The sequence below is a fragment of the Acipenser ruthenus genome, chromosome 5 (assembly GCF_902713425.1).
Source record: "Acipenser ruthenus chromosome 5, fAciRut3.2 maternal haplotype, whole genome shotgun sequence".
In the NCBI taxonomy this organism is placed as follows: domain Eukaryota; kingdom Metazoa; phylum Chordata; class Actinopteri; order Acipenseriformes; family Acipenseridae; genus Acipenser; species Acipenser ruthenus.
The window spans coordinates 44440406-44463527 of record NC_081193.1 but is presented as its reverse complement, the minus strand read 5'-3'; the positions used below and the strand labels follow the sequence as shown (position 1 = coordinate 44463527).

Genomic DNA, 23122 nt, shown 5'->3' with positions numbered 1-23122 from the left:
TGGCAGCTCAACTCAAGCCTATATTAATAATATTAAATAGCCCCAAACAGTAAATACATTAACAACCAATTTGAATGAATTAAGGTAATATACAGATTAGTGGTGCTTGAAAAACAGCTGCAGTGAGCTGTAAATAATAGTTTTAATTTACATCCTTTAGCTTACAAAAAGGGTTTAAGGCCCATTTTGGCACCTTTTGAATATAGCTGTCAGAATTGGTTCCCTTGCCTATTAAGCTATTTCAGCACATACTATGTATAGCAATTGGTAAGCATACGTCATTTATACTCCATTTCAATATACTAGGCAGATTTGAGTAGTGGTTAGGGCTCTGGACTCTTGACCGGGGGGTCATGGGTTCAATCCCAGGTGGGGGACACTGCTGCTGTACCCTTGAGCAAGGTACTTTACCTAGATTGCTCCAGTAAAAACCCAACTGTATAAATGGATAATTGTATGTAAAAATAATGTAATTGTAAGTAAAAATAAAGTGATATCTTGTAACAATTGTAAGTCGCCCTGGATAAGGGCGTCTGCTAAGAAATTAATAATAATGTTCTGTTTTGTTTCACGGTGCGATCAAAAGTAACTGTAGGGGGTGGTGGTTAGAGAACATTAGTGAAGGGAAACTGATCGCTGTCTTTCACTTTTCAAAGTGCTTTATATTCCCTTTAGATTTTGAAAATAAAAAAAAAGTAATCTGTCTGTGTCAAAAAAAAAAAGTATGATCTTTAAAGTTCTTCAGAATTCAGTACAGAACTCAGAATGCTTGGGATCCTCTTACCAGGAGAAAACAGTGGTCAATTTGACCCCATAGAGCTTCAGTGGGATTGAGAACTTAGGTCAGAGTATGTGTGTGTCAAGTCCACTGATTGTCAAACCACAAATGGTAATAAAATTATGTGATACATACTGAGCTATATCATATATGACTTATATGAACAGGAACCATGGCAACCCAAGGCCGTAGCCAGCTTTGAGGCACCCGAGGCATGGATCTCGGTTAAAATCATACTAATAATGATTTATCTAGGCTCTCTTACACGTTGCTTTGCGGCAGGATAAAATGCATTTTATCCCTTGTTGTGTGCATACATGAATTCACAAGTCCTGCTGATATCAACACTATAGTCTCTGTGCTCTTCAAAATATTTTACTGTCATTGCAGACTACAGCGACACCATACCACCATAACTTGTTCAAATGTGTTTATTAAGTCTGTATTTCTGTTTAATATCTTAAATTATATCTAGAGTTTCTGGTTTTGGGGGTTTATTTCTGATGAATTTACCTGCCTTTAAATATGTTTTTTGCATACTCTACTTTTATTTAAATGTGAAACGAGACGATTAACTAAGACTTCTCCAGCAAATAACATGCAGAATGAAGGCGGCGGAATGAAATGAATTGCTCTGCGTTTGAAGTAGTGCTCTTATAATGCAAACAAATAATTAATTATCGCAATTATTATTATTTATTTTATTAGCAATAAAGGCACCATGCACTGAAGGTAAAGTGGTCATCATTGTGGTCTAGGAACGTAGAGGTAGAGAAATATTTGAGCTTGTTTTGTCATTATCATTTTTCCATGATTAATACAGAAACTGAGATGGTTTAATGATGCTAATTACAACTTTTTGGTGTATTTAGAAGCATTTGACTATTACATTTGAAGTGGGATAGTTCAAGGTTTATTTCAGACAGTGTGTGATTGACACTGGTAGTTGAGTTGAGGGCTTTGTCTTGTTCAGGGCTGCCCAAACCTGGTCCTGGGGACCCCCTTTGTCTGCTGGTTTTCATTCCAACGGAGCTCTCAATTACTTAACTATACCTTTAATTGAACTGATAATGTGCTTAATTAGACCTTTTTACTTGTTTTCAGCTCTTAAACAGTGTCAGATTTCAAGTTAGCTATAACAGTTTATAAGTAACTTGAACTCTGCAACTTCTTTAAGAGTTGAAAACAATTTAAACCCAGGACTGGGTTTGAGAACCCCTGGTCTAATTCATAGGGCTGCGGTTTGCAAGGAGCCTCGCAGCTGGCCAATCATATTAATAGAAGTCAAATACATATTCATGAGTATAAAGTCAGAACACAGACAAACAGCCTATCAAATCGACTGGTCAGCCGAAAAGCTCGAGCTACAAGCAACTCTCTGAACTACGCATTGGTTATGATGTGCTTGCAACTCACACAGCTAAACTCTCTCTGTCTTGTCAACCCGCTTAAGCTCATTTTATTAAAGGGTCTTTCTGAATAAACACGATATCAACACATTGAATGTGATTTTATAATTAATATCACACAAAACATTATGTATGCAAGCACTTCTCGGTATTTGGATAATGACATTCAAGTTTCAGAGATTAGGATTTAAAGTAGTGTCTGCAACAAATATTGTGGCATTACTACATTTCTTAATTTCATGTAATCTTTTTATATTGAATTTGAATGTTGCAAAGAAAAGGCTACTTATTTGTATTTAGTATATAGGCTAATCAGTTTGTTGTGACAACATTGATCTCTCCAGAACAGAGATTTGATGCCCGTGGACACAGGAAGATTGACAAACTACACATTGTGACATATGGTCAAGTTCCTTTGCAACCACTTGGTGTAAATCCATTTTTAGGCAAGACAATCCTACCCTCGTATAGCCCTGTCAACACTGTGTAACAAGATTCAGCAATGCAAGCAGCGTGGGTGGTCTAGAGCACTGCTGCTGCTGGCAGCACTGTCATAACTTTTTCACACTTGTTTTAAACTCTCCTTCGCTGCCAGTTGAGTTTTTTTTTTTATTATCATTATTTTATAAACATGTTTAAACTGATCGTGACAAGATGTCTGTATAACAGCATTCTAGTTTTTGGACCAAAGTCACCTCATTCTATGCATGTGTTGGTCTGAAAGTGACGTGCAGTATTAATATGATTGGTTGCAGGTGAGTTCATGTGACTGTTGCCGAGTAACGGTAATTTGATTGGTAAATGATATCAATTTTATTGGCTGAACAAACTTATGGAATTCAATTAACAGTGTATGTGCAAAGTAATTCATAAATCTTACCTGCTGTGCACCATCCTGCTTCCATTCGCTATATGAAAAAAAAAATCATATAGCAAATATGTATTTTAATTTACAAAAGAAAAAAAAGAATATCTGGTACAATAATTTGTTAAAGAAAACTCTACATGCAGGCCTACAGCACTTTAAGATACATTGCAGTTCCTTGGTCAAATGTTTCCACCGCTGCAATCCCTTATTTCATGTCATCATGTCATCAACCAATCAGCTACTTCACTGACATGCTTGGCAACCAGAAGCATAATTGGACCCTGAGGACACTGCTGAGGTGAATTGACTTGCTGTAAGAAATGAGTGTCAGACTACCTGGTAGTAAGATAAGCAAATGTTTATTTAACCTAAAGTACCTAATACCTTTAAATTTGTAACTACTTGTTTTATTAAATGTTTTACTCAAAACTCTGCATCTCAAACCTATATATCAATACAAGATTTATGGAATTGTTTCATTAGCTTGATCTACTTTAATGCAGGGGCAGCAGTGTGTAGTAGTGGTTAGGGCTCTGGACTCTTGACCGGAGGGTTGTGGGTTCAATCCCCAGTGGGGGACACTGCTGTTGTACCCTTGAGCAAGGTACTTTACCTAGATTGCTCCAGTAAAAAAAAAAAAAAACTGTATAAATGGGTAATTTTATGTAAAAATAATGTGATATCTTGTAACAATTGTCTGCTAAGAAATAAATAATAATAATAATAATTTAAATAATAATGCACACTCTGAAACTTAGGATGTTTTACGCCCAAAAGAGGAATTCCAACATCAATAACAAAAAAAAGAAGGTATTTGGGCTAAAAGCTATGTAACCAAAAAGTGTATACAAATGTAATAAAAGCCTAAATATTCCTACTATAGAACCTGCATGTGCACATGTTTTATTAATGATCTAGTCTAAACAGCCACTGAACTACCCTGCAAGCTTATAATATGCACCTTGGGGAAATAGTTGTATGCAATAGAGCTGACAATGCATCCAAATTAAAACTGCAAACATGTTCAACTTTGTATGTCTTCCTCTGTAAAATAAATGAAATGTGATGTTCAATCAAAGCAAAATTTAAGTTCTGTATTGTGAAAGGTTGGGCAGTTGACAGTGTAGTTCAGTTTCACAGGATTAGATAATGACACAAGAATATGTCAAATGTAGTCTCCTGAGATGCAACCATCTATTGCAAACCCAATACCCATTTTTATTTAGAAGAGCATTCTGATCTTTTGCATTGAGTTAATGGGATTGAGTAAAACTGTCCAACCTGGTCTGCTTTATTTTCACTCACAATAATTGTTTCTTCCTTAAACAATCAGTACCCAAAGATAATAATTGGAATTGTCTGTTCAAAGATGAAAGCATCACTGTAACAGTTATCATTTGTGACAGGCAGTTCAGTAGAACTGTTTGACATTAAGCAGCTTTGAAACACAAGTTAATTATCTGTCAAAACTTGAAAGCATTATCTTCCAAACTGCCCAATGCCATGTTAATTTACGAACACATTTAAACCACAAAACAGCATGTCTAATAATACAAATCCACACAAAGAATTTGCACATTTTGGTTGTTTTGCTGAAGGGGAGTAGAGATCAAAGATAAGCTGTTCAAGAGGAATCAATGAAATCCCAAGTCTCACCCAGGCTTTACAGGGAGAGGTGTATGACTAGAGAACTTAACCCTAATCCTAATTGAGACAGCTAGTTTTAGTGTATATTCTATTTCATTTGAATTACACCAGTTTTTGGTTGCTTCCTTAATGAAAGGGAATGCATAAAAAAGGAAAGCATTCACATCTGCAAGAATATATCCATCAATTGTATTGCTGGCTGGCGTATAGCATGTATTTTAGCTGACTGCACACTTATCTGAATAAGAGGAGAGGATAACTAATGTACCACACTGAATACAAGGAGGTGGGGGGTCAGGGTCAGACAGGGCATTCATCACATCCCTCCTTTACTGAAGAACACAATGTGACAGAACTGATAGAATGGAGTTGACTGCTGCTGCACACATAATATATAACTTAGAATCGGGGGACAATTTAGCAGGTAGCAGCAAAGCAATTGTACTTTGTTTGACAGATCATACCTAATTTCCGTATGGCTGTGAGATGGTCTAGTCTAGCAGATATAGTTCATCATATGCACTGCACAGATGTTGACATTTTGTGGTATCACTCATTGTGGTTATGCAGTTATTGAGTTAACCTTGCCCTGCTTTTTTAATAGTGTGTGTGGGAATATAAGGTTGGCAAGGATGGGGTTAATTCTGCCCCTACCAACAAATACAGGTGTGGCCATTTCCCAATAAGGTCATTGAGTGCTAATTGGGGAGTGGCCACCTGCATAAAAAGGAGGAGAAGATCTGTGTTTTTGCTTGAACTGCAGCTTCCTTGTTTCTGAGTCTCATGCCCAGCCTGTATTGTTTTATTTTGTGTGAACCTTTTATATTGACCCTGTGACAGGATAGCATCACGGCCCAAGCTGTTGCCGGCAGGAATGAGACTCAGAAACAAGGAAGCTGCAGTTCAAGCACTTGCGTGCACATTTATTAACAAAAAATAAACAAAACAAACCAAACACAGGAACAAATCAACTGGCATGAGGGCCAAAATGAAAGGTTCACACAAAACAAAACAATACAATAGAGGCTGGGCATTTGCCTTCACTATAAAGTTTACAGTCCAAAAACACAGGTTTTCTTCTCCTTTGTATACATGTGGCCACACCCTTGTTAGTACTCAGTTATCTAACTGGGGAATGGCAACACCTGTGATTGTTAGCAGGGACAGAATTAACCTCATCCCTGCCAACCTTACATTCCCACAACATCATAACAGTGTGCAACACACACTCAAAGATAACCAATAGCAGCATAACTAAGAGTATGTGTTATATTATTATATTATAAATCGTATATAAGTTGAAGCAATTATTAGTGAGATGTATTGGGGGGGGAACTTAAAGCAAAGTTGAGGGATTGTACTTGAACTGGTTCTGCGTGTGTGATTTACAACAGGAGATGCAGCAACAGTGTGCCATAGAAGTTGGCATTTGGAATGAATTGGGTTTGAATGATTAAGCAAACTTTTTATATTGGCACATACTGATAAGTTATAACCAGCACAGCACATATGAGTCTCCAGCGATTAATATAACTTCCATCCTTTCAATAGAAAATATTGATCTTTAGCAAGACAGTTTTTATTATGAATTACATTAGACTCTAGAAGGGTAATTTAATGCTAACAGAAGGAGTGCATTCCACCGTCGGTATTTTACACAAATAATATAGGTTAAAGATTTTGGACATTCTCATAGAATGCTGGAGGTGGTGTGATTCATAGAAGAAAGGGGATATTCATAACATTAAAAAAAATTCAAACCCATGAAATGAATAGTATGGGTGCTGACTAGCTGTATCCCAGGCTGCAACTGCAACTAGGAAATCAAGAATGTGTGTGAAACTTCTTTAAGGTATTGCACACTTTTGGGTCGTTGTTTATAATTATTTAATTGGGGATATGAACACTTCAAATCCAACACTGTTCCTTCTGCTTCCTGGTACTTAATCATGTAGGCTGAAGGTCAGTTGGATTCTATTGATCTAGGAAATCTGCAGTGTGGTATACTCTTACAAAATGTGTATTCAGCTATGAAGGTTTGTATCTCATTGCACAGATAAATGTCAAGCTTCTATTCACTGGTTTATTGATTGTCATATCATTTGTTTGTATTATTACTGATGGAATTTCAGACACATTGAACCCAAACTTTTTTAATGCCTTATAAGTCCCATTCTGCCTGCTCATTGAGCAGAACGATTGAAGAGCTAGACAAGATATTATTCCAAATATTTCATACTGGCACACTATTAAACATATAATAGGGGCTGCACGGTGGCTTAACACAAATGCATTGACCCTTACTGCACTCAAGAGTCTGAGCACAGGCAGAGGCTTGTGATGAGAATGCATGAAGTGGCCTGGCTTGGTTTTTATAGATGACAGTTTTCCATTGCACTTGCAGTTGGAGTTGCAGTTAAAGGGCAAAAGCTAAATAACTGCCTCATATGCCTTTTTTGTGAACAATAATTTTTTATTATTTTTTATTGTTTTACAAATGAACAAAAGCAAAATAAAGATTCAAATAAAAATAAAATACATTACGAAAAATAAAAATTAAGTATATCATAAAAACAAAAACGGGGAAAAAAATATATATACTGTATAATTACAGTGATATAAAGTAACATAAAGACATGAGAGAAAATACATGTCACAATGGAGTGTGTGTGTAGTGCAATTGGTCTAACGGGGAGCCCCGTTAAGAAGGTGCTCAGTTATGTTATTAGCTGCAGCCGACCACAAAGTCAACATATGTAGCCTGACTGTGGACCTTTCAAATAAAATATTTTCATGAAAGAAATGTAACCAGCTATTATACCAGTCTCCACCCATCCCCTCAGGATCACATTATTCTCAAGTACCTTTTATAGCTCCTCATTCTGTATGTATGTATCTATCAGTGGTTGGAAATTCTGGCCTGTGATTGCTTAAAACCAGCAATAGTCTCCATCGGTGATGTGATTGGTTCACATCACTGTCAGTCCCGCCACTTTTAAAAGGAACGCCTTTCATCTCCACTCCTCACAACAAGAGAACATGGCAAAAAGTGAAAAAACTGCTTAATAGCGATTCTATGATTTAACAGAAAATTAATTACAAAGCATACTACAAAAGAAAGATGCTCCAAGCACTAAAATGGTGATTAAAACATCACTGTCACCGTTTTCTGACTTTGAGACAGGTTTTAATATGTATTTGGTTATTGTCTCTTTAAGTAATTAAAATGCAATACAATTAACTACAATCAATATCGTTTTGTGCCATTTCCCCTTTGTGCAGTTTTTTTTTTACAAACAAGCAATTAGGCAGAATTGTGTTTTTTGCTTACCAATGTTTGTCCCACCTTAACTAAGGCTGTTTTAATCTGCCCCCTTGTGTAATCTCATGTCTAATTGATTTGATCCCAGAGAATGCAAACTAGTTTGCATGCTCTTGTAAAAAGATGTCTAATATGTTACCATTGCTCAGGTGGTGCCTGTCTCAGAAATAACATTACAGTACAGCCCTGTAATTGTCCTGGCTTTAAGATATTCACTGACCAAAAATCCATTAACTTATATTAATGTAAAAACCCAGCATGATTTGCACTGGTAGTTCTATAATTATGATTTTACTTAAGGATTTGTACTTAAGGCTCCCATGTGCCCCATAATGCAATTATAGTAACACTAGTAATCTCGTTATAAGGCGGAACACAAGTAGCACGGTCTCTTAACTATGACTCCCGACTACAGCGTTGTAGTAGTGGGGGGAGCACTGTACATTTATGTTTGTTTGAGGACAGAATTAGAAGGCTTAACTGGGATCTGGGAATATCATAATTAAATGTTGCATACAACAAAACATTAGCTACACCAAAAAAGTATGTATATATATATATATTATATACAGTACTGTGCAAAAGTTTTAGGCAGGTGTGAAAAAATGCTGTAAAGTAAGAATGCTTTCAAAAATAGACATGTTAATAGTTTATATTTATCAATTAACAAAATGCAAAGCGAGTGAACAGAAGAAAAATCTACATCAAATCAATATTTGGTGTGACCACCCTTTGCCTTCAAAACAGCATCAATTCTTCTAGGTACACTTGCACACAGTTTTTGAAGGAACTCGGCAGGTAGGTTGGCCCAAACATCTTGGAGAACTAACCACAGTTCTTCTGTGGATTTAGGCAGCCTCAGTTGCTTCTCTCTCTTCATGTAATCCCAGACAGACTCGATGATGTTGAGATCAGCAGCAGTGTGGAGTAGTGGTTAGGGCTCTGGACTCTTGACCGGAGGGTTGTGGGTTCAATCCCTGGTGGGGTGACACTGCTGCTGTACCCTTGAGCAAGGTACTTTACCTAGATTGCTCCAGTAAAAAACCCAACTGTATAAATGGGTAATTGTGTGTAAAAAAGAATGTAATTGTATGTAAAAATAATGTGATATCTTGTAACAATTGTAAGTCGCCCTGGATAAGGGCATCTGCTAAGAAATAAATAATAATAATAATAATCAGGGCTCTGTGGGGGCCATACCTTCACTTGAGGGACTCCTTGTTCTTCTTTACGCTGAAGATAGTTCTTAATGACTTTCGTGGTTGTTGTCATGCTGCAGAATAAATTTGGGGCCAATCAGATGCCTCCCTGATGGTATTGCATGATGGATAAGTATCTGCCTGTACTTCTCAGCATTGAGGAGACCATTAATTCTGACCAAATCCCCAACTCCATTTGCAGAAATGCAGCCCCAAACTTGCAAGGAACCTCCACCATGCTTCACTCTTGCCTGCAGACACTCATTCGTGTACCGCTCTCGAGCCCTTCGGCGAACAAACAGCCTTCTGCTACAGCCAAATATTTCAAATTTTGACTCATCAGTCCAGTGCACCTGCTGCCATTTTTCTGCACCCCAGTTCCTGTGTTTTCGTGCATAGTTGAGTCACTTGGCCTTGTTTCCACGTCGGAGGTATGGCTTTTTGGCCACAAGTCTTCCATGAAAGCCACTTCTGACCAGACTTCTCCGGACAGTAGATGGGTGTACCAGGGTCCCACTGTTTTCTGCCAATTCTGAGCTGATGGCACTGCTGGACATCTTCCGATTGCGAAGGGAAGTAAGCATGATGTGTCTTTCATCTGCTGCAGTAAGTTTCCTTGGCCGACCACTGCGTCTACGGTCCTCAACGTTGCCCGTTTCTTTGTGCTTCTTCAAAAGAGCTTGGACAGCACATCTGGAAACCCCTGTCTGCCTTGAAATTTCTGCATGGGAGAGACCTTGCTGATGCAGTATAACTACCTTGTGTCTTGTTGCTGTGCTCAGTCTTGCCATGGTGTATGACTTTTGACAGTAAACTGTCTTCAGCAACCTCACCTTGTTAGCTGAGTATGGCTGTTCCTCACCCAGTTTTATTCCTCCTACACAGCTGTTTCTGTTTCAGTTAATGATTGTGTTTCAACCTACATATTGAATTGATGATCATTAGCACCTGTTTGGTATAATTGTTTAATCATACACCTGACTATATGCCTACAAAATCCCTGACTTTGTGCAAGTGTACTTAGAAGAATTGATGCTGTTTTGAAGGCAAAGGGTGGTCACACCAAATATGGATTTGATTTAGATTTTTCTTCTGTTCACTCACTTTGCATTTAGTTAATTGATAAATATAATCTATTAACATGTCTATTTTTGAAAGCATTCTTACTTTACAGCATTTTTTCACACCTGCCTAAAACTTTTGCACAGTACTGTATATATTTAAAAAGAAAGCGTACTGTTCTTTGCACAGAAAGGTTATTCAGTATTAGCACACCTTTTTATGGGTAGGCAACTTGACTTTCACTCCCTGATCATTTCATTAGGTGAACTCAACACCAGTGCCGTTTAGTATTTTGCTGTATTGATTTGTTTAAGAGACTGTGGTGTGTGTTCATAAGGGTTTACATATATCTGCAATTATGGGTTCTTTTTGAGATTGGCATTAAGTCCAAAGGGTCCAGACTTGAGCAAATAAGGTCTGCGTGAGCCAGCACCTATGTTGTGATCAACAACACTGTGATCCATTACACCTTGATGCCTGCCTTGGAACCACTAATTGGCTGTTCATACTTGACTGTTAAAAGTGATGGATGGGTGTGCTGTCATTAACAAATATAGTTGATTGGTAATGCCCAGTGTTTTACTTCTTGTTGCCCTGTGACAATAGCATAGAATTTACAAAATTGTGAGTTAATTTTGGGCTAAACCCCTCTCGATGTGGTACAGTGAGGACATGTTTCTTAAAATGGAAAACAAGTGATAGACAGGGGCTTCATTACAATGTTCTGGATGCATAAAACCAGCTAATTACTGTTGGTAATGGTGATCAGAAAACAATTGGCCTCAATTGTATAGCTGACTTTGTTGTATTATTTAAAAAAAACAAACACATGGAAATATGTTTTAAGTGTCAAGTCCCAAGTGACAGCATGGATAAATAGAAGTGACTATTTCACTGCCCAGCAAAAACAACACTGAAATGAAAATGAGTTTCAGGTTGAATCTTTCTGCTTTTTGAATTTAATAATACATTTCGCTTTTGGGTGTAATTCTCGGCATGCCTCCTTCAGTTTATTTTTTAGGCCTTGGAATGTTCTTGTTGTTGTCACCCTCAGGGTTGAAAGACTCGGTCCTGACCTATAGAGTTAATACAAAATAGATTGATTGTACTGATGCTGCACTAACAAACCCAAAATACACACAGCTGTTAATGCAGCTCATAGATTTCTCCAAGTCTTGTATTATTGAAAGTATCACTACAGTTGCAGTTTTTGCAGTAGATTGTTTGACAAAGCCACTTTCAATTGCGATCATTTTTTTTTATCGTGGTTCTCTTTGCTGTCAGTTAAGGTCACCTCTGTAGCAAAACAGCACAAGAGCTCAGCACAATTCATAGCACAATGCAAACAGCCATGACTTTTGGGCAGATTTTTTATTATTCTATAGATTAATAAGGGTGGTTCATGGTAGTGAGGTACTGTGGCAAAGTGGTTTGCAGTGCGCAGGTGCAGTGGTGATGTGGTGCTCAGGACATACAGACACACGACAGTTCACGGTAAAACAACTCTTTATTTAAATTGGTTGCATGCTGGCAACACTTAAATAATAAGCACGGGCTCTACACAGCAATGTGTATCGCTCTGTGCAAAACAATGGGTTCAATCCCGAAATAGTACGACATGGTTTATAACACACACAAACACAACACGGTCACAAGTCCACAGTGAGTGCTGTTAGTGTAGGTGGTGAAATACAGGTAATGTGCACAGGAGCGATGTGAAGTCCGGGTTTGGAAACTGGCCCCTTAGCAACAGCTCCCAGATTGTTTAGCCGTCTAACAATGACAAATACAACAATTACTAGACAGGACAAAACAAACAAAACACTCACGGTTAGTACACAGGTCTTTCTTCGTAGGTCTTTGTATAACCATAACACAAGGAACAGATTGCTCGGCCACATCTCCTGATATACCTTCAGTCACGTCCCCTTTGGTAGCGAGTGCAATCACGTCTCCTCCAATCCATGACAGACACATTGCCTACCGCAGGAAGGAGCTGACTTCTAGTATTGTGGCTTTGCCCCCTTTTTGGATGTCCGACTTCCGACTGACCCTGGAATTAACTGTCAAAATACCCAGTCCATGGCACACTGTTCCTGTTATACCGTATCCTCTCAGGTCGGAAGGGAATTTGTTCACTCGGATTCATTCGTTGTCTGTCACAGGTACACTTTACTTGTGTAGTAAAGTTACAATGCACTAGATATTCTATCCACAATACCTAAATAATGCTCATTCAGTATGCGTTTGAACCATGTGATTGCTATTCACTTCATAAACAATCATGTTTAAGGATGACCAATTCTTAATTTGGTCACTTAGAAGAGTATGCCTAGAACACTGCATTTTGTTTTGGTCCTTGCAAATTTTCATCTAGTCATGAGCATATAATAATCAGTTATAATGGTTCAAGAAAGAAACTAGACAATTAAAAACTCTGTCGCTATAACATTCTACAGTCAATTGACTGTGATCAGCTTTGAAATGAATCTTGTTATTGTAAACCTGTGTTTGATAAACAAGCTGAACGCTCTAGTAGCTGCCTGGAACCAGCATGACTATGACCACAAAACTGTCTGGGAAATCATATGGCTCTGTGTCAAACACCTTCCCTGCCTGGATGGCAGCAGAGATGAGGGGAAGTGTTGTCAGAAGAAGCTATTATTTGGACTGGATGCACGTCATCTGGTGTGGACCATCCAAAACAGGCAAACCACCCAAATGTAACCATCAAAGACATCAGAAAAACAAAAAAAGCAAACAATATTCAGAATAGCTGCACAATTACTGCAGTTTTGTGCAATCTGATGCATTTGCATCTAATTTTACGGATTACTTGTTCCTGTAATTAAGTGGAATAATATGTAAAAAATTACTGAAAATTTAAGGTCTACCTCAGAGGATAGGATCTATCCATGTTTAATCATTTTAAATATAGTATTACTATAAACCATGTTGCATGTTATTCATAAAAAATGCTGAATGTCTAAAGTTACATTGGGGAGATGAATCACTGAATACAAACATTGATCTCTGTGATGGATGGAAATTGCATTTTATTATGTACGCAAACAAAATAAGCTTCATGACAATAAATGTAAAAAAAAAAAACCTGTGGAAAACTCTATATTCACTTGCAGTATGTCCTTTAGCTAAGGCATACCGGTGTGTATTTCATTCAACATGGCTTATAGTAATAATATGTTTAAAATGATTAAACATGGATAGATCCTATCCTCTGAGGTACAACAAATAATTGAAAAGATTGTTCTGGTGGAGTCAAAAATCCCTGGATTTAGGAGTTGCAGTGCTTACAACAGCAAATCTATTAGGTTTTATATATAGTTACACATATCATCAATGATTAATTCTGCTGACTAAACTAACTCATCAACATACCCGGCTTATTCATATTCACAAACTTGAAAAACTTGCTGACGACAAACAGATGGGTGGAGTGGCCGACATCTATGCAGTAGCCCAGGAAATCTAAAGGATTTCTACTGCATCCGATCTGGCCATAAACATGACACATTAACTTTAATGTACATTAAAAGCGTTGAAAGCTGGTCACAAAAAATACGCAAATACCAAAAGCCTTGGCTGACAGCGACCAGACAGTGTGGTGAGGCAATTAAAAAAATAAATAAATAAAATGCTTGTAGCTGTATCAACAAAGTGTAGACTACAAATCAAGCAAAGTTATGATGAGGTTTTATAATGCCCTGTTGAGAGTGTACCTAGCATACTAGACTATTCCCAGGGTTAAAAGGTATAAGTTATGAAGATACAGTAAGTTGAGGGAACTGAATCTATTTAGTCTAGAACAACAAATGGTTTGGGGATACAGAGTTGCATTTCATTCTAAAAAGAGTTGACAAATTTAAAAATTAAATAGTGTCTTTTTCAAGCACAGCACAGAGACCAGGAATAGTGTTAGAAATTGAGTGGAGACAAACTAAGACAGAGGGTAGAATACTCTTATTTACACACATAGTGTACACAGAGTATCATTGTTGCTACTTAATCATTGTCAGTGTCTCCCACCTGGGACTGAACCCACGACCCTCCGGTCAAGAGTCCAGAGCCCTAACCACTACTCCACACTGCTGTATGCACATTAAACTTTTACAATATTTTTAGAAAACAGGTTTTGCAGACCTGATCAGCACCAGACAGTGGCTCGCCTATGGAATAAAGACAGAGACTGCTTTTTGACAACAAAAAAAGCCGCCTTAATTTTTTTTTATTTTTAACATACAAATCACTGGAATTGTTTTTGCAAGGCATGCTGCTGTGGCATTTAAAATTGCACTGAGCTCCCTTATGCACACAGAAGCGCTTCTTTGCTTGTTAAAAGTGAAGCCTTGCATAGCCCCAGAAGTAGCTGCTGCTGCTGTACGAAGAGAAAGTTTTGTTCTTTAATAATTTGTCAATATTCAAAAATTGCGAAATGGTTATTTGTCGGTCATTAACCGAATCCTGACTAGTGTAACATATATATTATATATGTATGTGTGTAATAGGTTTATAATAAATATATATGTAGTCAAAACATGTTTATCACATGATACAAGGATAGTACACAGCGCTTTCTTATGGAATGTTGTTTTTTTTTATTATTATTTGTGTAACGCTATGTCTGGTGGACAAATGAGGCAGGCCGCACTTTCAGTGTTTTAATGCAACCTAAAAACTTAGTGGAAATCCAGTTTAAGAAAGCTGTACGATATAAGTAAGTCGCACAAGACCAAATTGCAACTCAGACACAAACATTTAAATATACCCTCCCGCATTTTAATATTAATTACGTTATTTGCATTTGGAACGAGAATTTCTCAGGCTAAAAGAAAACGACACCCAGCCTGAAAGTACTACCAAAACAGTGAGAAAAAGGTGTAAGGCTTGTTTACTTCTTAAAAATAGTGTGTCAGTCTTTTTCAGGTAATCTTCAATCAAAACAGTTTAATTCAAGAACAAAGCAAATCCAAAGACAGTGTAAAATGCAGTCAGATGCAGAAGCTGCAGATACAATCTTGAACAAACAAAGCTGGAGGTCAAAACCTACAGGTCTCGGGAAGGTAGTAGGATTCCAAAACAACTCAGAATAGTGCACTCCAGTTTACAAACATTAATATACAGGCCAGGTTACACACCCCAGGTAATGGCAATCTTCTACTCCCACCAATAACAGAGTTAGCCCCCCCTTTCTTGGAGGTGCGCCAGCCGGTGCCCCGTGACGACACCTTTACCCAAAGCTTTGTGAGTTGGAACCAGTTTCAGTTGGCTTGATTGTGGTTCGTACCTGTGATTAAAATCAGCATTTTAAGTAGAAACAACAATTTATAAACAACGGTCATGTGCCCGAGATCAAAAGGGCTCTTTGAACCATAAAATAACCAGTCAGGTATGCAGGCACATTTTGCTGGGTGCAAATTTATATAGCTGCAAGGACACAGCCTCAATGATTTCTCACTTAACTGCCATTTAAAGGGGTATAAAATCTTACAAATGTGAGACTTATTTTTATTTTTCCATGGAAATTGCCTCCATTGACAGGGCGACATTTTAAATCTTTATGTTCTTCTTTTGTGTTCTGTCTGTGTAGGTTAAATCCCTGAATGTAATGTGAACTGTTTTAAAGACCTTATAGAAACATGCAGTGACCGAACATTAATTACAGAACAAATGTTGTATAACTGAATAACCGTACATATAAGATTTCCATTTAGATTTTTACTCCATGGAGTAAATTATGAATTTTCCCAGGTGATTTACAGTTTCTTCATCTGTTTTGGTGCATCTTAACATCAGAAAATGTAATAACCTTCATACTGTAATCTTGATTGTCAGCATGTTTTCTAATATCTTTAAAAGCTTTATAAAACATAGGTCACCTAGTAACTCAAGCTAATGGACTGGGCACTGATTTGTTTTCAAATTTTTGTTTACAGTACAGAAAGAAAAAATACCACTCTGTATGTTATCAGATAATAGGATACAGTTGCCTGTGTCATTAACTACATTCTTTGTTCACCCAAGAAGCCTTTCATAATACATGTGGTGTTCCGTATTTTTTTAAATTTTTTTGCCTGTGAAGTGAGTTTGGGATTATTTAATCTTTGGCAAGGCTTTGGTGGCAGATACTGTGATAGATAAGGTTCAATGAGAAACTTACTATAAAAGGTTTTTGGGTAAAACCTTAATTCTCTACTGCATCTTGTTAACTTTAACTTGAACAATTGGGAGAGCTAAACAAATCAATATACCACAATGTAGGGATCTGGTTTCTCTAATGATCAGTCTTCTAAAAATTATTATTTTTCTGCAGTTTGATTTCTGATTAGCATATACCCCTACATTGTTTGGTATCTATTATGTAATAATATTAAGACGTTTAAAAAAAAAAAAAAAAAGGATTTTCTGTAAGTAGTCCTGTAAACCCCCTTCAGAGCTGTCAAACTGGGCAGCTAAAAAATATCACCCCCTGAAAAGAAAACTAATTGGTGTTTCCTCCCCAAAGCAATGAATCATGTTTCCTTGTTGTGTCCCCAGGATGCAAAGCTCCGAGAGTTGCTGGAAGGGAACCTGGGGGGGCGGCTGGAAAACAAAATGCTCACTGTGGTCTACGGCCCTGACTTGGTTAATATCACCTACCTAAACTTTGTAGCATTTCAAGAGGACATTGCAAAGGTACTGTGTTTCTTGTATAGGAAATGTAACTGCATGTAAATAAAATACAACATCTATCTGTTGATATGAATAGTTGGTGTGAATGTCGTCTTTTCTGAAAAGAAGAAATAAAACAAGGTTAATCTAAAAAATCAGTTTTTACTATTGGGAAATATACTGTATATAGTGCGATACAAAGATTGATTATAGCCTTGGGATTCTTTGTTTTATCTCTTGTTTTGTTAGGAAGGCCATGTAACCATTTTTAGATTGTGTTGATGCACCTCTACTGACAGAAAGAGGGTGATATCTGAACATAAGCTATTCTGTCACGCAGGGTATTCTGAGCATGAGCAGTTGTTCCTTAACAGTAACAAAATGGTGGCCAAAACCTTTCTTGTGCTCATGGAGGAAAATCTAAATAAAATCTAAAAAACAAAAAACCTTTCTTGTGCTCATGGAGGAAAATCTAAATAAAATCTAAAAAACAAAAAACCTTTCTTGTGCTCATGGAGGAAAATCTAAATAAAATCTAAATAAAAGCAACTTAAAAATACAATATCTCCTTACTTTCTTTACTCTTTTTATGCAGACATAGCTTTTTTTTCATGAAATTCATGATCATATCTAACATTTGCATCGCAGAAACACTGTATTTAAATGGAAAATTAAACATAAAAGGCTATTTTTAAATATACAGCACGACTACAAATAGTGAAAAAATATAATAAAATACACATTTCAAAAGAAATGGGTATGTACATATACCCATTTACAGGTGTAAATGGGTATATGTACATACAAAACTATAAAAATGAAATCCTTGTTTCTAATACTACATAAAAAGAAAATATAACACTACGTCTGGTATGACGGCTGCATTGTACTCTATGGAGGAGCGCACGCGTCTGCCAGGTGACTGTAGCTGCATTCAGAATCTGTGTTGTAAACACAGACGCAGTTCCATTGAACACTATTGTGTAAACACGTGTAAACTGGTACATACAAACCTGTAAAACCAAAATGTTTTTTTTTTCTAATAGTAATATAAAAAAAATAATATATAACATACGTTTCTGTAACAGGGCGAGCAGCCCTGTACGTATTATTTTTTTATTTATTTTTAGAATGGGGTCTCCCCCTCCTCCCCTGTGCAGTGTTATTTTGTATTTGCTTTGTGTTTTATGATTTAGTTGTATTTATTGACGGCGAAGCGCCGTGTGTTTATTATTGTTTTTATTTTTAAAAACGTGTTCTGAAATAAATTAAAAACCTCGTGCAGGGGCTCCCGAGTGGCACATCCAGTAAAAGCACTCGCTAGAGTGCAGGATGCGCTCTATAGCCTGGACGTCGCGAGTCCAGGCTATTCCACAGCCGACCGTGGACGGGAGTTTCCAGGGGGCGGCACTCAATTGGCCGAGCGTCGCCCGGGGGGAGGGAGGGTTAGGTCGGCCAGGGTGTCCTCGGCTCACCACGGACCAGTGACCCCTGTAGTCTGGCCGGGCGTCTGCGGGCTTGCCTGTAAGCTGCCCAGAGCTGCGTTGTCCTCCGACGCTGTAGCTCCGAGGCGGCTGCACGGTCAGTTCGCAGTGTGTAAAGAACCGGGCGGCTGACGGCACACGCTTCGGAGGACAGCGTGTGTTCATCTTCGCCCCTCCCGAGTCAGCGCAGGGGTGGTAGCGGTGAGCTGAGCATAATAAAATAATTGGGCATTTCAAATTGGGGAGAAAATAATAAAAACTAACTGGCAACGACTAAGTTATAGAAAAAAAAGAAAAAAAAACCTTGTGCAGAAAGTGGCCATCTCCCGAATTAATTAAGTGATTAATTTAATGCTAAATCGGGAGATGGTCACCTGCATAAAAGCCTGCAGCTCTCTACCCTCGGGATGGGGTCTATGAGAGGAGCGGAGAGAGCGAGGAGAGAGAAAACAAAACTTAAATACAGGAACAGTGACAGCAGTTGCCCAGCCTGACCTGTGTTGTTTTTATTATTTTGTGTTTGTGATTTGTTTTATTTAAAAAATTTATTTTGCTCTGCGAGCACAGTGTGTGTTTGTTTAAACTTTTTATTTATTTTTGTATTATTTAAATAAAACGGCGCTGCCGCGTCTTTTTGTTGGGAAACTGCAGTATTGGTGTCAGTGTTTTTTCAGTTCCTGCTTCTGGCCTGACGTCAGACGACTCAGCCACCCTGTCACACGTGGTGTCCTGCATGGGATCACCAGCGCCTCCTGGATGCAGGCAGAGTAGGATACTGTAGTTTTTTTTTTTCAATTTTGTTTTTTTATTACGTGTGGAGAAAAGAAGAGTGAGGAAGGGGAAGAAGGAGGATGAGAGGAAAGAGTAGGATGAGAAGGAGACAGCAGCCGCTGCAGCAGCCGCAGCAAGTCTGCCTTACCTGCCTGTGGGGGGAGGAGTGGTGCTTTAATTGTGGGGAGCCATGGCACGTTTCCCCTGGCACCTTCCCCATATGGCAGGAGGAAGAGATGCAGACAGAGGTGAGGAGGAGGCAGAGAGTAAAGAAGGAACGTGAGGAAGAGGAGTGGTGCACCAACTGCATGCGGTACTGGCATGAGGAGCACCACTGCCTGGAGGTCTTCCAGGACACAGACCTGGAGTGGGAGGAGTCTGAACATCCTGCGCCTGAGTGGGAGGAGCCCGAACGTCCTGCGCCTGAGTTGGAGGAGCCCGAACATCCACAGCCCAAGAGGGTGGAGTCGGTGTGTCCACAGCCCAAGAGGGTGGAGTCGGTGCGTCCACAGCCCAAGAGGGGGGAGTCGGTGCGTCCACAGCCCAAGAGGGGGGAGTCGGTGCATCCACAGCCCAAGAGGGGGAAGTCGGTGCGTCCACAGCCTAAGAGGGGGGAGTCGGTGCGTCCACAGCCCAAGAGGGGGGAGTCGGTGCGTCCACAACCCAAGAGGGGGGAGTCGGTGCGTCCACAGCCCAAGAGGGGGAAGTCGGTGCATCCACAACCCAAGAGGGGGAAGGCCGAACGTCCACAGCCCAGGTGTCCGCCAGCAGAGGGAAGTACCTGCTGGTTCCACCTCCACCTCCGTGGGAGGACTGTGTGTCGCTCCCACCTCCACCAGCAGAGGGAGAGTTCCTGCTGGTTCCGCCTCCACCTCCGTGGGAGGACTGTGTGTCGCTCCCACCTCCGCCAGCAGAGGGAGAATACCTGCTGGTGCCACCTCCACCGCCGTGGGAGGACTGTTGGTCGCTCCCACTTCCACCAGCAGAGGGAGAGTACCTGCTGGTGCCACCACCACCCGAGAGAGAGGAACAGGAGCCGCCTCTCTCTTCAGGACAGGATGGACCGGGACAAGATCCGGAGGGTCCGTTGCCGCCCTGTCGTCCATCGCCTGGGGATGCCAGTTGCCAGTTCACCATCGCCTGGGGATGCCAGTTCCCCATCGCCTGGGAATGCCTGCCTCGCACCGCCCAGGGATGCCTGCCTCGCACCGCCCAGGGATGCCTGCCTCGCACCGCCCAGGGTGGCCTGCCTTGCACCGCCTGAGGATACTTGCCTCGCACCACCCAGGATGCCAAGCCTGCTCCGCTCAGGGATGCTACGCATGGATTGCCTGGGGTTGTCTGCTGCTCTGCATAGCCTGGGGCTGCCTGCTGCTCCGCATCGCCTGGGGTGGCCTGCTGCTCCGCATCGCCTGGGGCGGCCTGTTGCTCCGCATCGCCTGGGGCTGCCTGTTGCGCCGCACAGGGTACAGGGTACGAGGGAGAAGTGGAGCTCCCGCTGCCGCCTCCATGGCCAGGGGCTCCCCTCCCGAGTTCGCCTCCGGAGGGTCCGCTGCTGCTGCTGCCGTCGCCTCCCGAGGGTCCTGCTTCGCCTGGGGTCATCGAGGGTCCTGCTTCGCCGGGGGTTGTCGAGGGTCCTGCTTCACCTGGAGTGCCAGGAGGCTCTGCTTCGCCCCCAAAATTTCCTTGGCCGGAGGAGCCGGCCTATGCGCGGTCCACCAGGACGCTAGAGCTGTTTGGGTGGGAGGAGGACATCCCGTCGTGGCCGCTCCCGGAGACACCTTGCTTCCCCTGTTCCTGGGCCGGGACTATTAGCCAGGACTTTGGGACTAAGGAGGGAGGTGGCCTTTGGGCCATGTGTGCTGCGCACAAGGGGGGGGGGGGGGATATGTAACAGGGCAAGCAGCCCTGTACGTATTATTTATTTATTTATTTTTAGAACGTGATCTCCCCCTCCGCCCCTGTGCAGTGTTATTATGTATTTGCCTTGTGTTTTATGATTTAGTTGTATTTATTGATGGCGAGGTGCTGTGTGTTTATTATTGTTTTTATTTTTTAAAACGTGTTCTGATATAAATTTAAAACCTTGTGCAGAAGGTGGCCATCTCCCGAATTAATTAAGTGATTAATTTATTGCTAAATCGGGAGATGGTCACCTGCATAAAAGCCTGCAGCTCTCTACCCTTGGGGTGGGGTCTATGAGAGGAGCGGAGAGAGTGAGGAGAGTGAAAACGAAACTTGGTTAAATGCAGGTACAGTGACAGCAGTTGCCCAGCCTGACCTGTGTTGTTTTTATGATTTTGTGTTTGTGATTTGTTTTATTTAAAAAATTTATTTTGCTCTGCGAGCACAGTGTGTGTTTGTTTAAACTTTTTATTTATTTTTGTATTACTTAATTAAAACGGCGCCGGTGCGTCTTTTTGTTGGGAAACTGCAGTATTGGTGTCAGTGTTTTTTCAGTTCCTGCTTCTGGCCTGACGTCAGACGACTCAGCCACCCTTTCACAGTTTCATATTAGGCACATAAGTTGTTATCCTACCTGTCATTTCAGTTTGCTGTATGCATCCGAGTGCAGCTTGCCGTATTCCAATCAAAATGACTGCTTTCAAGATTAAATTGTTGTTGTCTCCAGGTACATTGAAAAATAAGCAACTAGGCTTTCCCTGAGTTTGCATCTTGATAAATCCACAATCATAGCAATCTCTGTCTCGTAGTCAGTCTACAAACGAAGAAAGGCTTGAAAAAAAAAACGTGCTAGGAGGAGGAGGCGTGTCTTGTTTGCTGCATTTACAAAAAAACAGAATATCTTACATTATATTAAAAAAAAGACATGTATTGTAATGCATGGGTCACATTGACCCACGTGGCAGTTCTAGGTAGAACTGTTTATAACTTTATAATTTTTGCGATTCTGACTATCAAACGTAGTCTGGATATTTAATTGATATATTTAGGAAAAGTGACACACAGACACACACATACGATTTACAGTGGAAGAGTAATTAACATTTTAAATGCAAAATAGGCCACATTGACCCGGATGGTGGTTCTAGTGTTAATTTAACCATGGAGACTTTTCAAGTTCTAACTAGTTTTATCTTCTTCCAAACACATTGTATATTTTGTTGTAATGTTGTATTACTCTAATGCTGTGAATTAGTTATGCTAAAGATCCTGGCATATAATCCAAAATGTGCAGTAGGAGAGTGCCAGTCCTATACAAAGATATTATACAGGCGTCTTTGGTCATTTCCCATTCTATTATTTCCCTGGAAGTAGTCCAGCATTTCAAAAGGTTTGATGTTGTAAAATGTTTGCTTAAGTAAACTTTTGTTCATGTTAATTCAGGAGTGGGCAGATGAGCTATTCACTCTGGCAACAAACCTGTTGGCACAGAATATGTTCAGGGAAGCCTCTCTAGAAAAAGCGTAAGTAAAAAAATACTTCATATAAAAATAAATAGAAGCTACAATCATTTTATATTAAGTTTTAAAGGGCATTTGTTATATTGCTGCCTTCAGATATAGTTTTATGCAACATTGTAAAAGGCATGTTATGTGATAATAATTGTGTATGGTATACCCTTTTTTTGCAAAGCATACAGTTAAATAATATTTGTCCATTCAAAGGGATTCCTTTAGCAATTCAGTGAGACTGAATAATTTCTGAACAATTCCAATGCACATTATTTAAGTAAAATTGTAAATATGGGCCACTCACTAAATGTATTTCATTGATTATATTTGACAACTGATGATTAGTGTTATGAGTGCTAATTAAATTGCCTAAAGGTCCTATATGAAAACTCATTATTCATAAATGAAGTCAAGCTTTATGTATCTAATTGACTTATTTTGAAAGTGTTACCCAAAATTTCAAATTATACTCCACTACCAAACAGTACGGTCCATTG

The 23122-nt window shown here is 39.7% G+C and overlaps 1 protein-coding gene across 3 annotated transcripts in view; it reads left to right on the top strand.

The window, feature by feature from the left end:
* LOC117402733 (1-phosphatidylinositol 4,5-bisphosphate phosphodiesterase beta-1-like) overlaps positions 1-23122 on the top strand; it is a 310538-nt gene that overhangs the window by 162715 nt on the left and 124701 nt on the right. For all 3 annotated transcript variants that reach the window (XM_059024263.1, XM_059024264.1, XM_059024265.1), the window contains exons 4-5: positions 16841-16978; positions 22558-22637. In XM_059024263.1, the coding sequence (XP_058880246.1) occupies positions 16841-16978; positions 22558-22637 (218 nt within the window). The remainder of the gene's footprint in view (positions 1-16840; positions 16979-22557; positions 22638-23122) is intronic.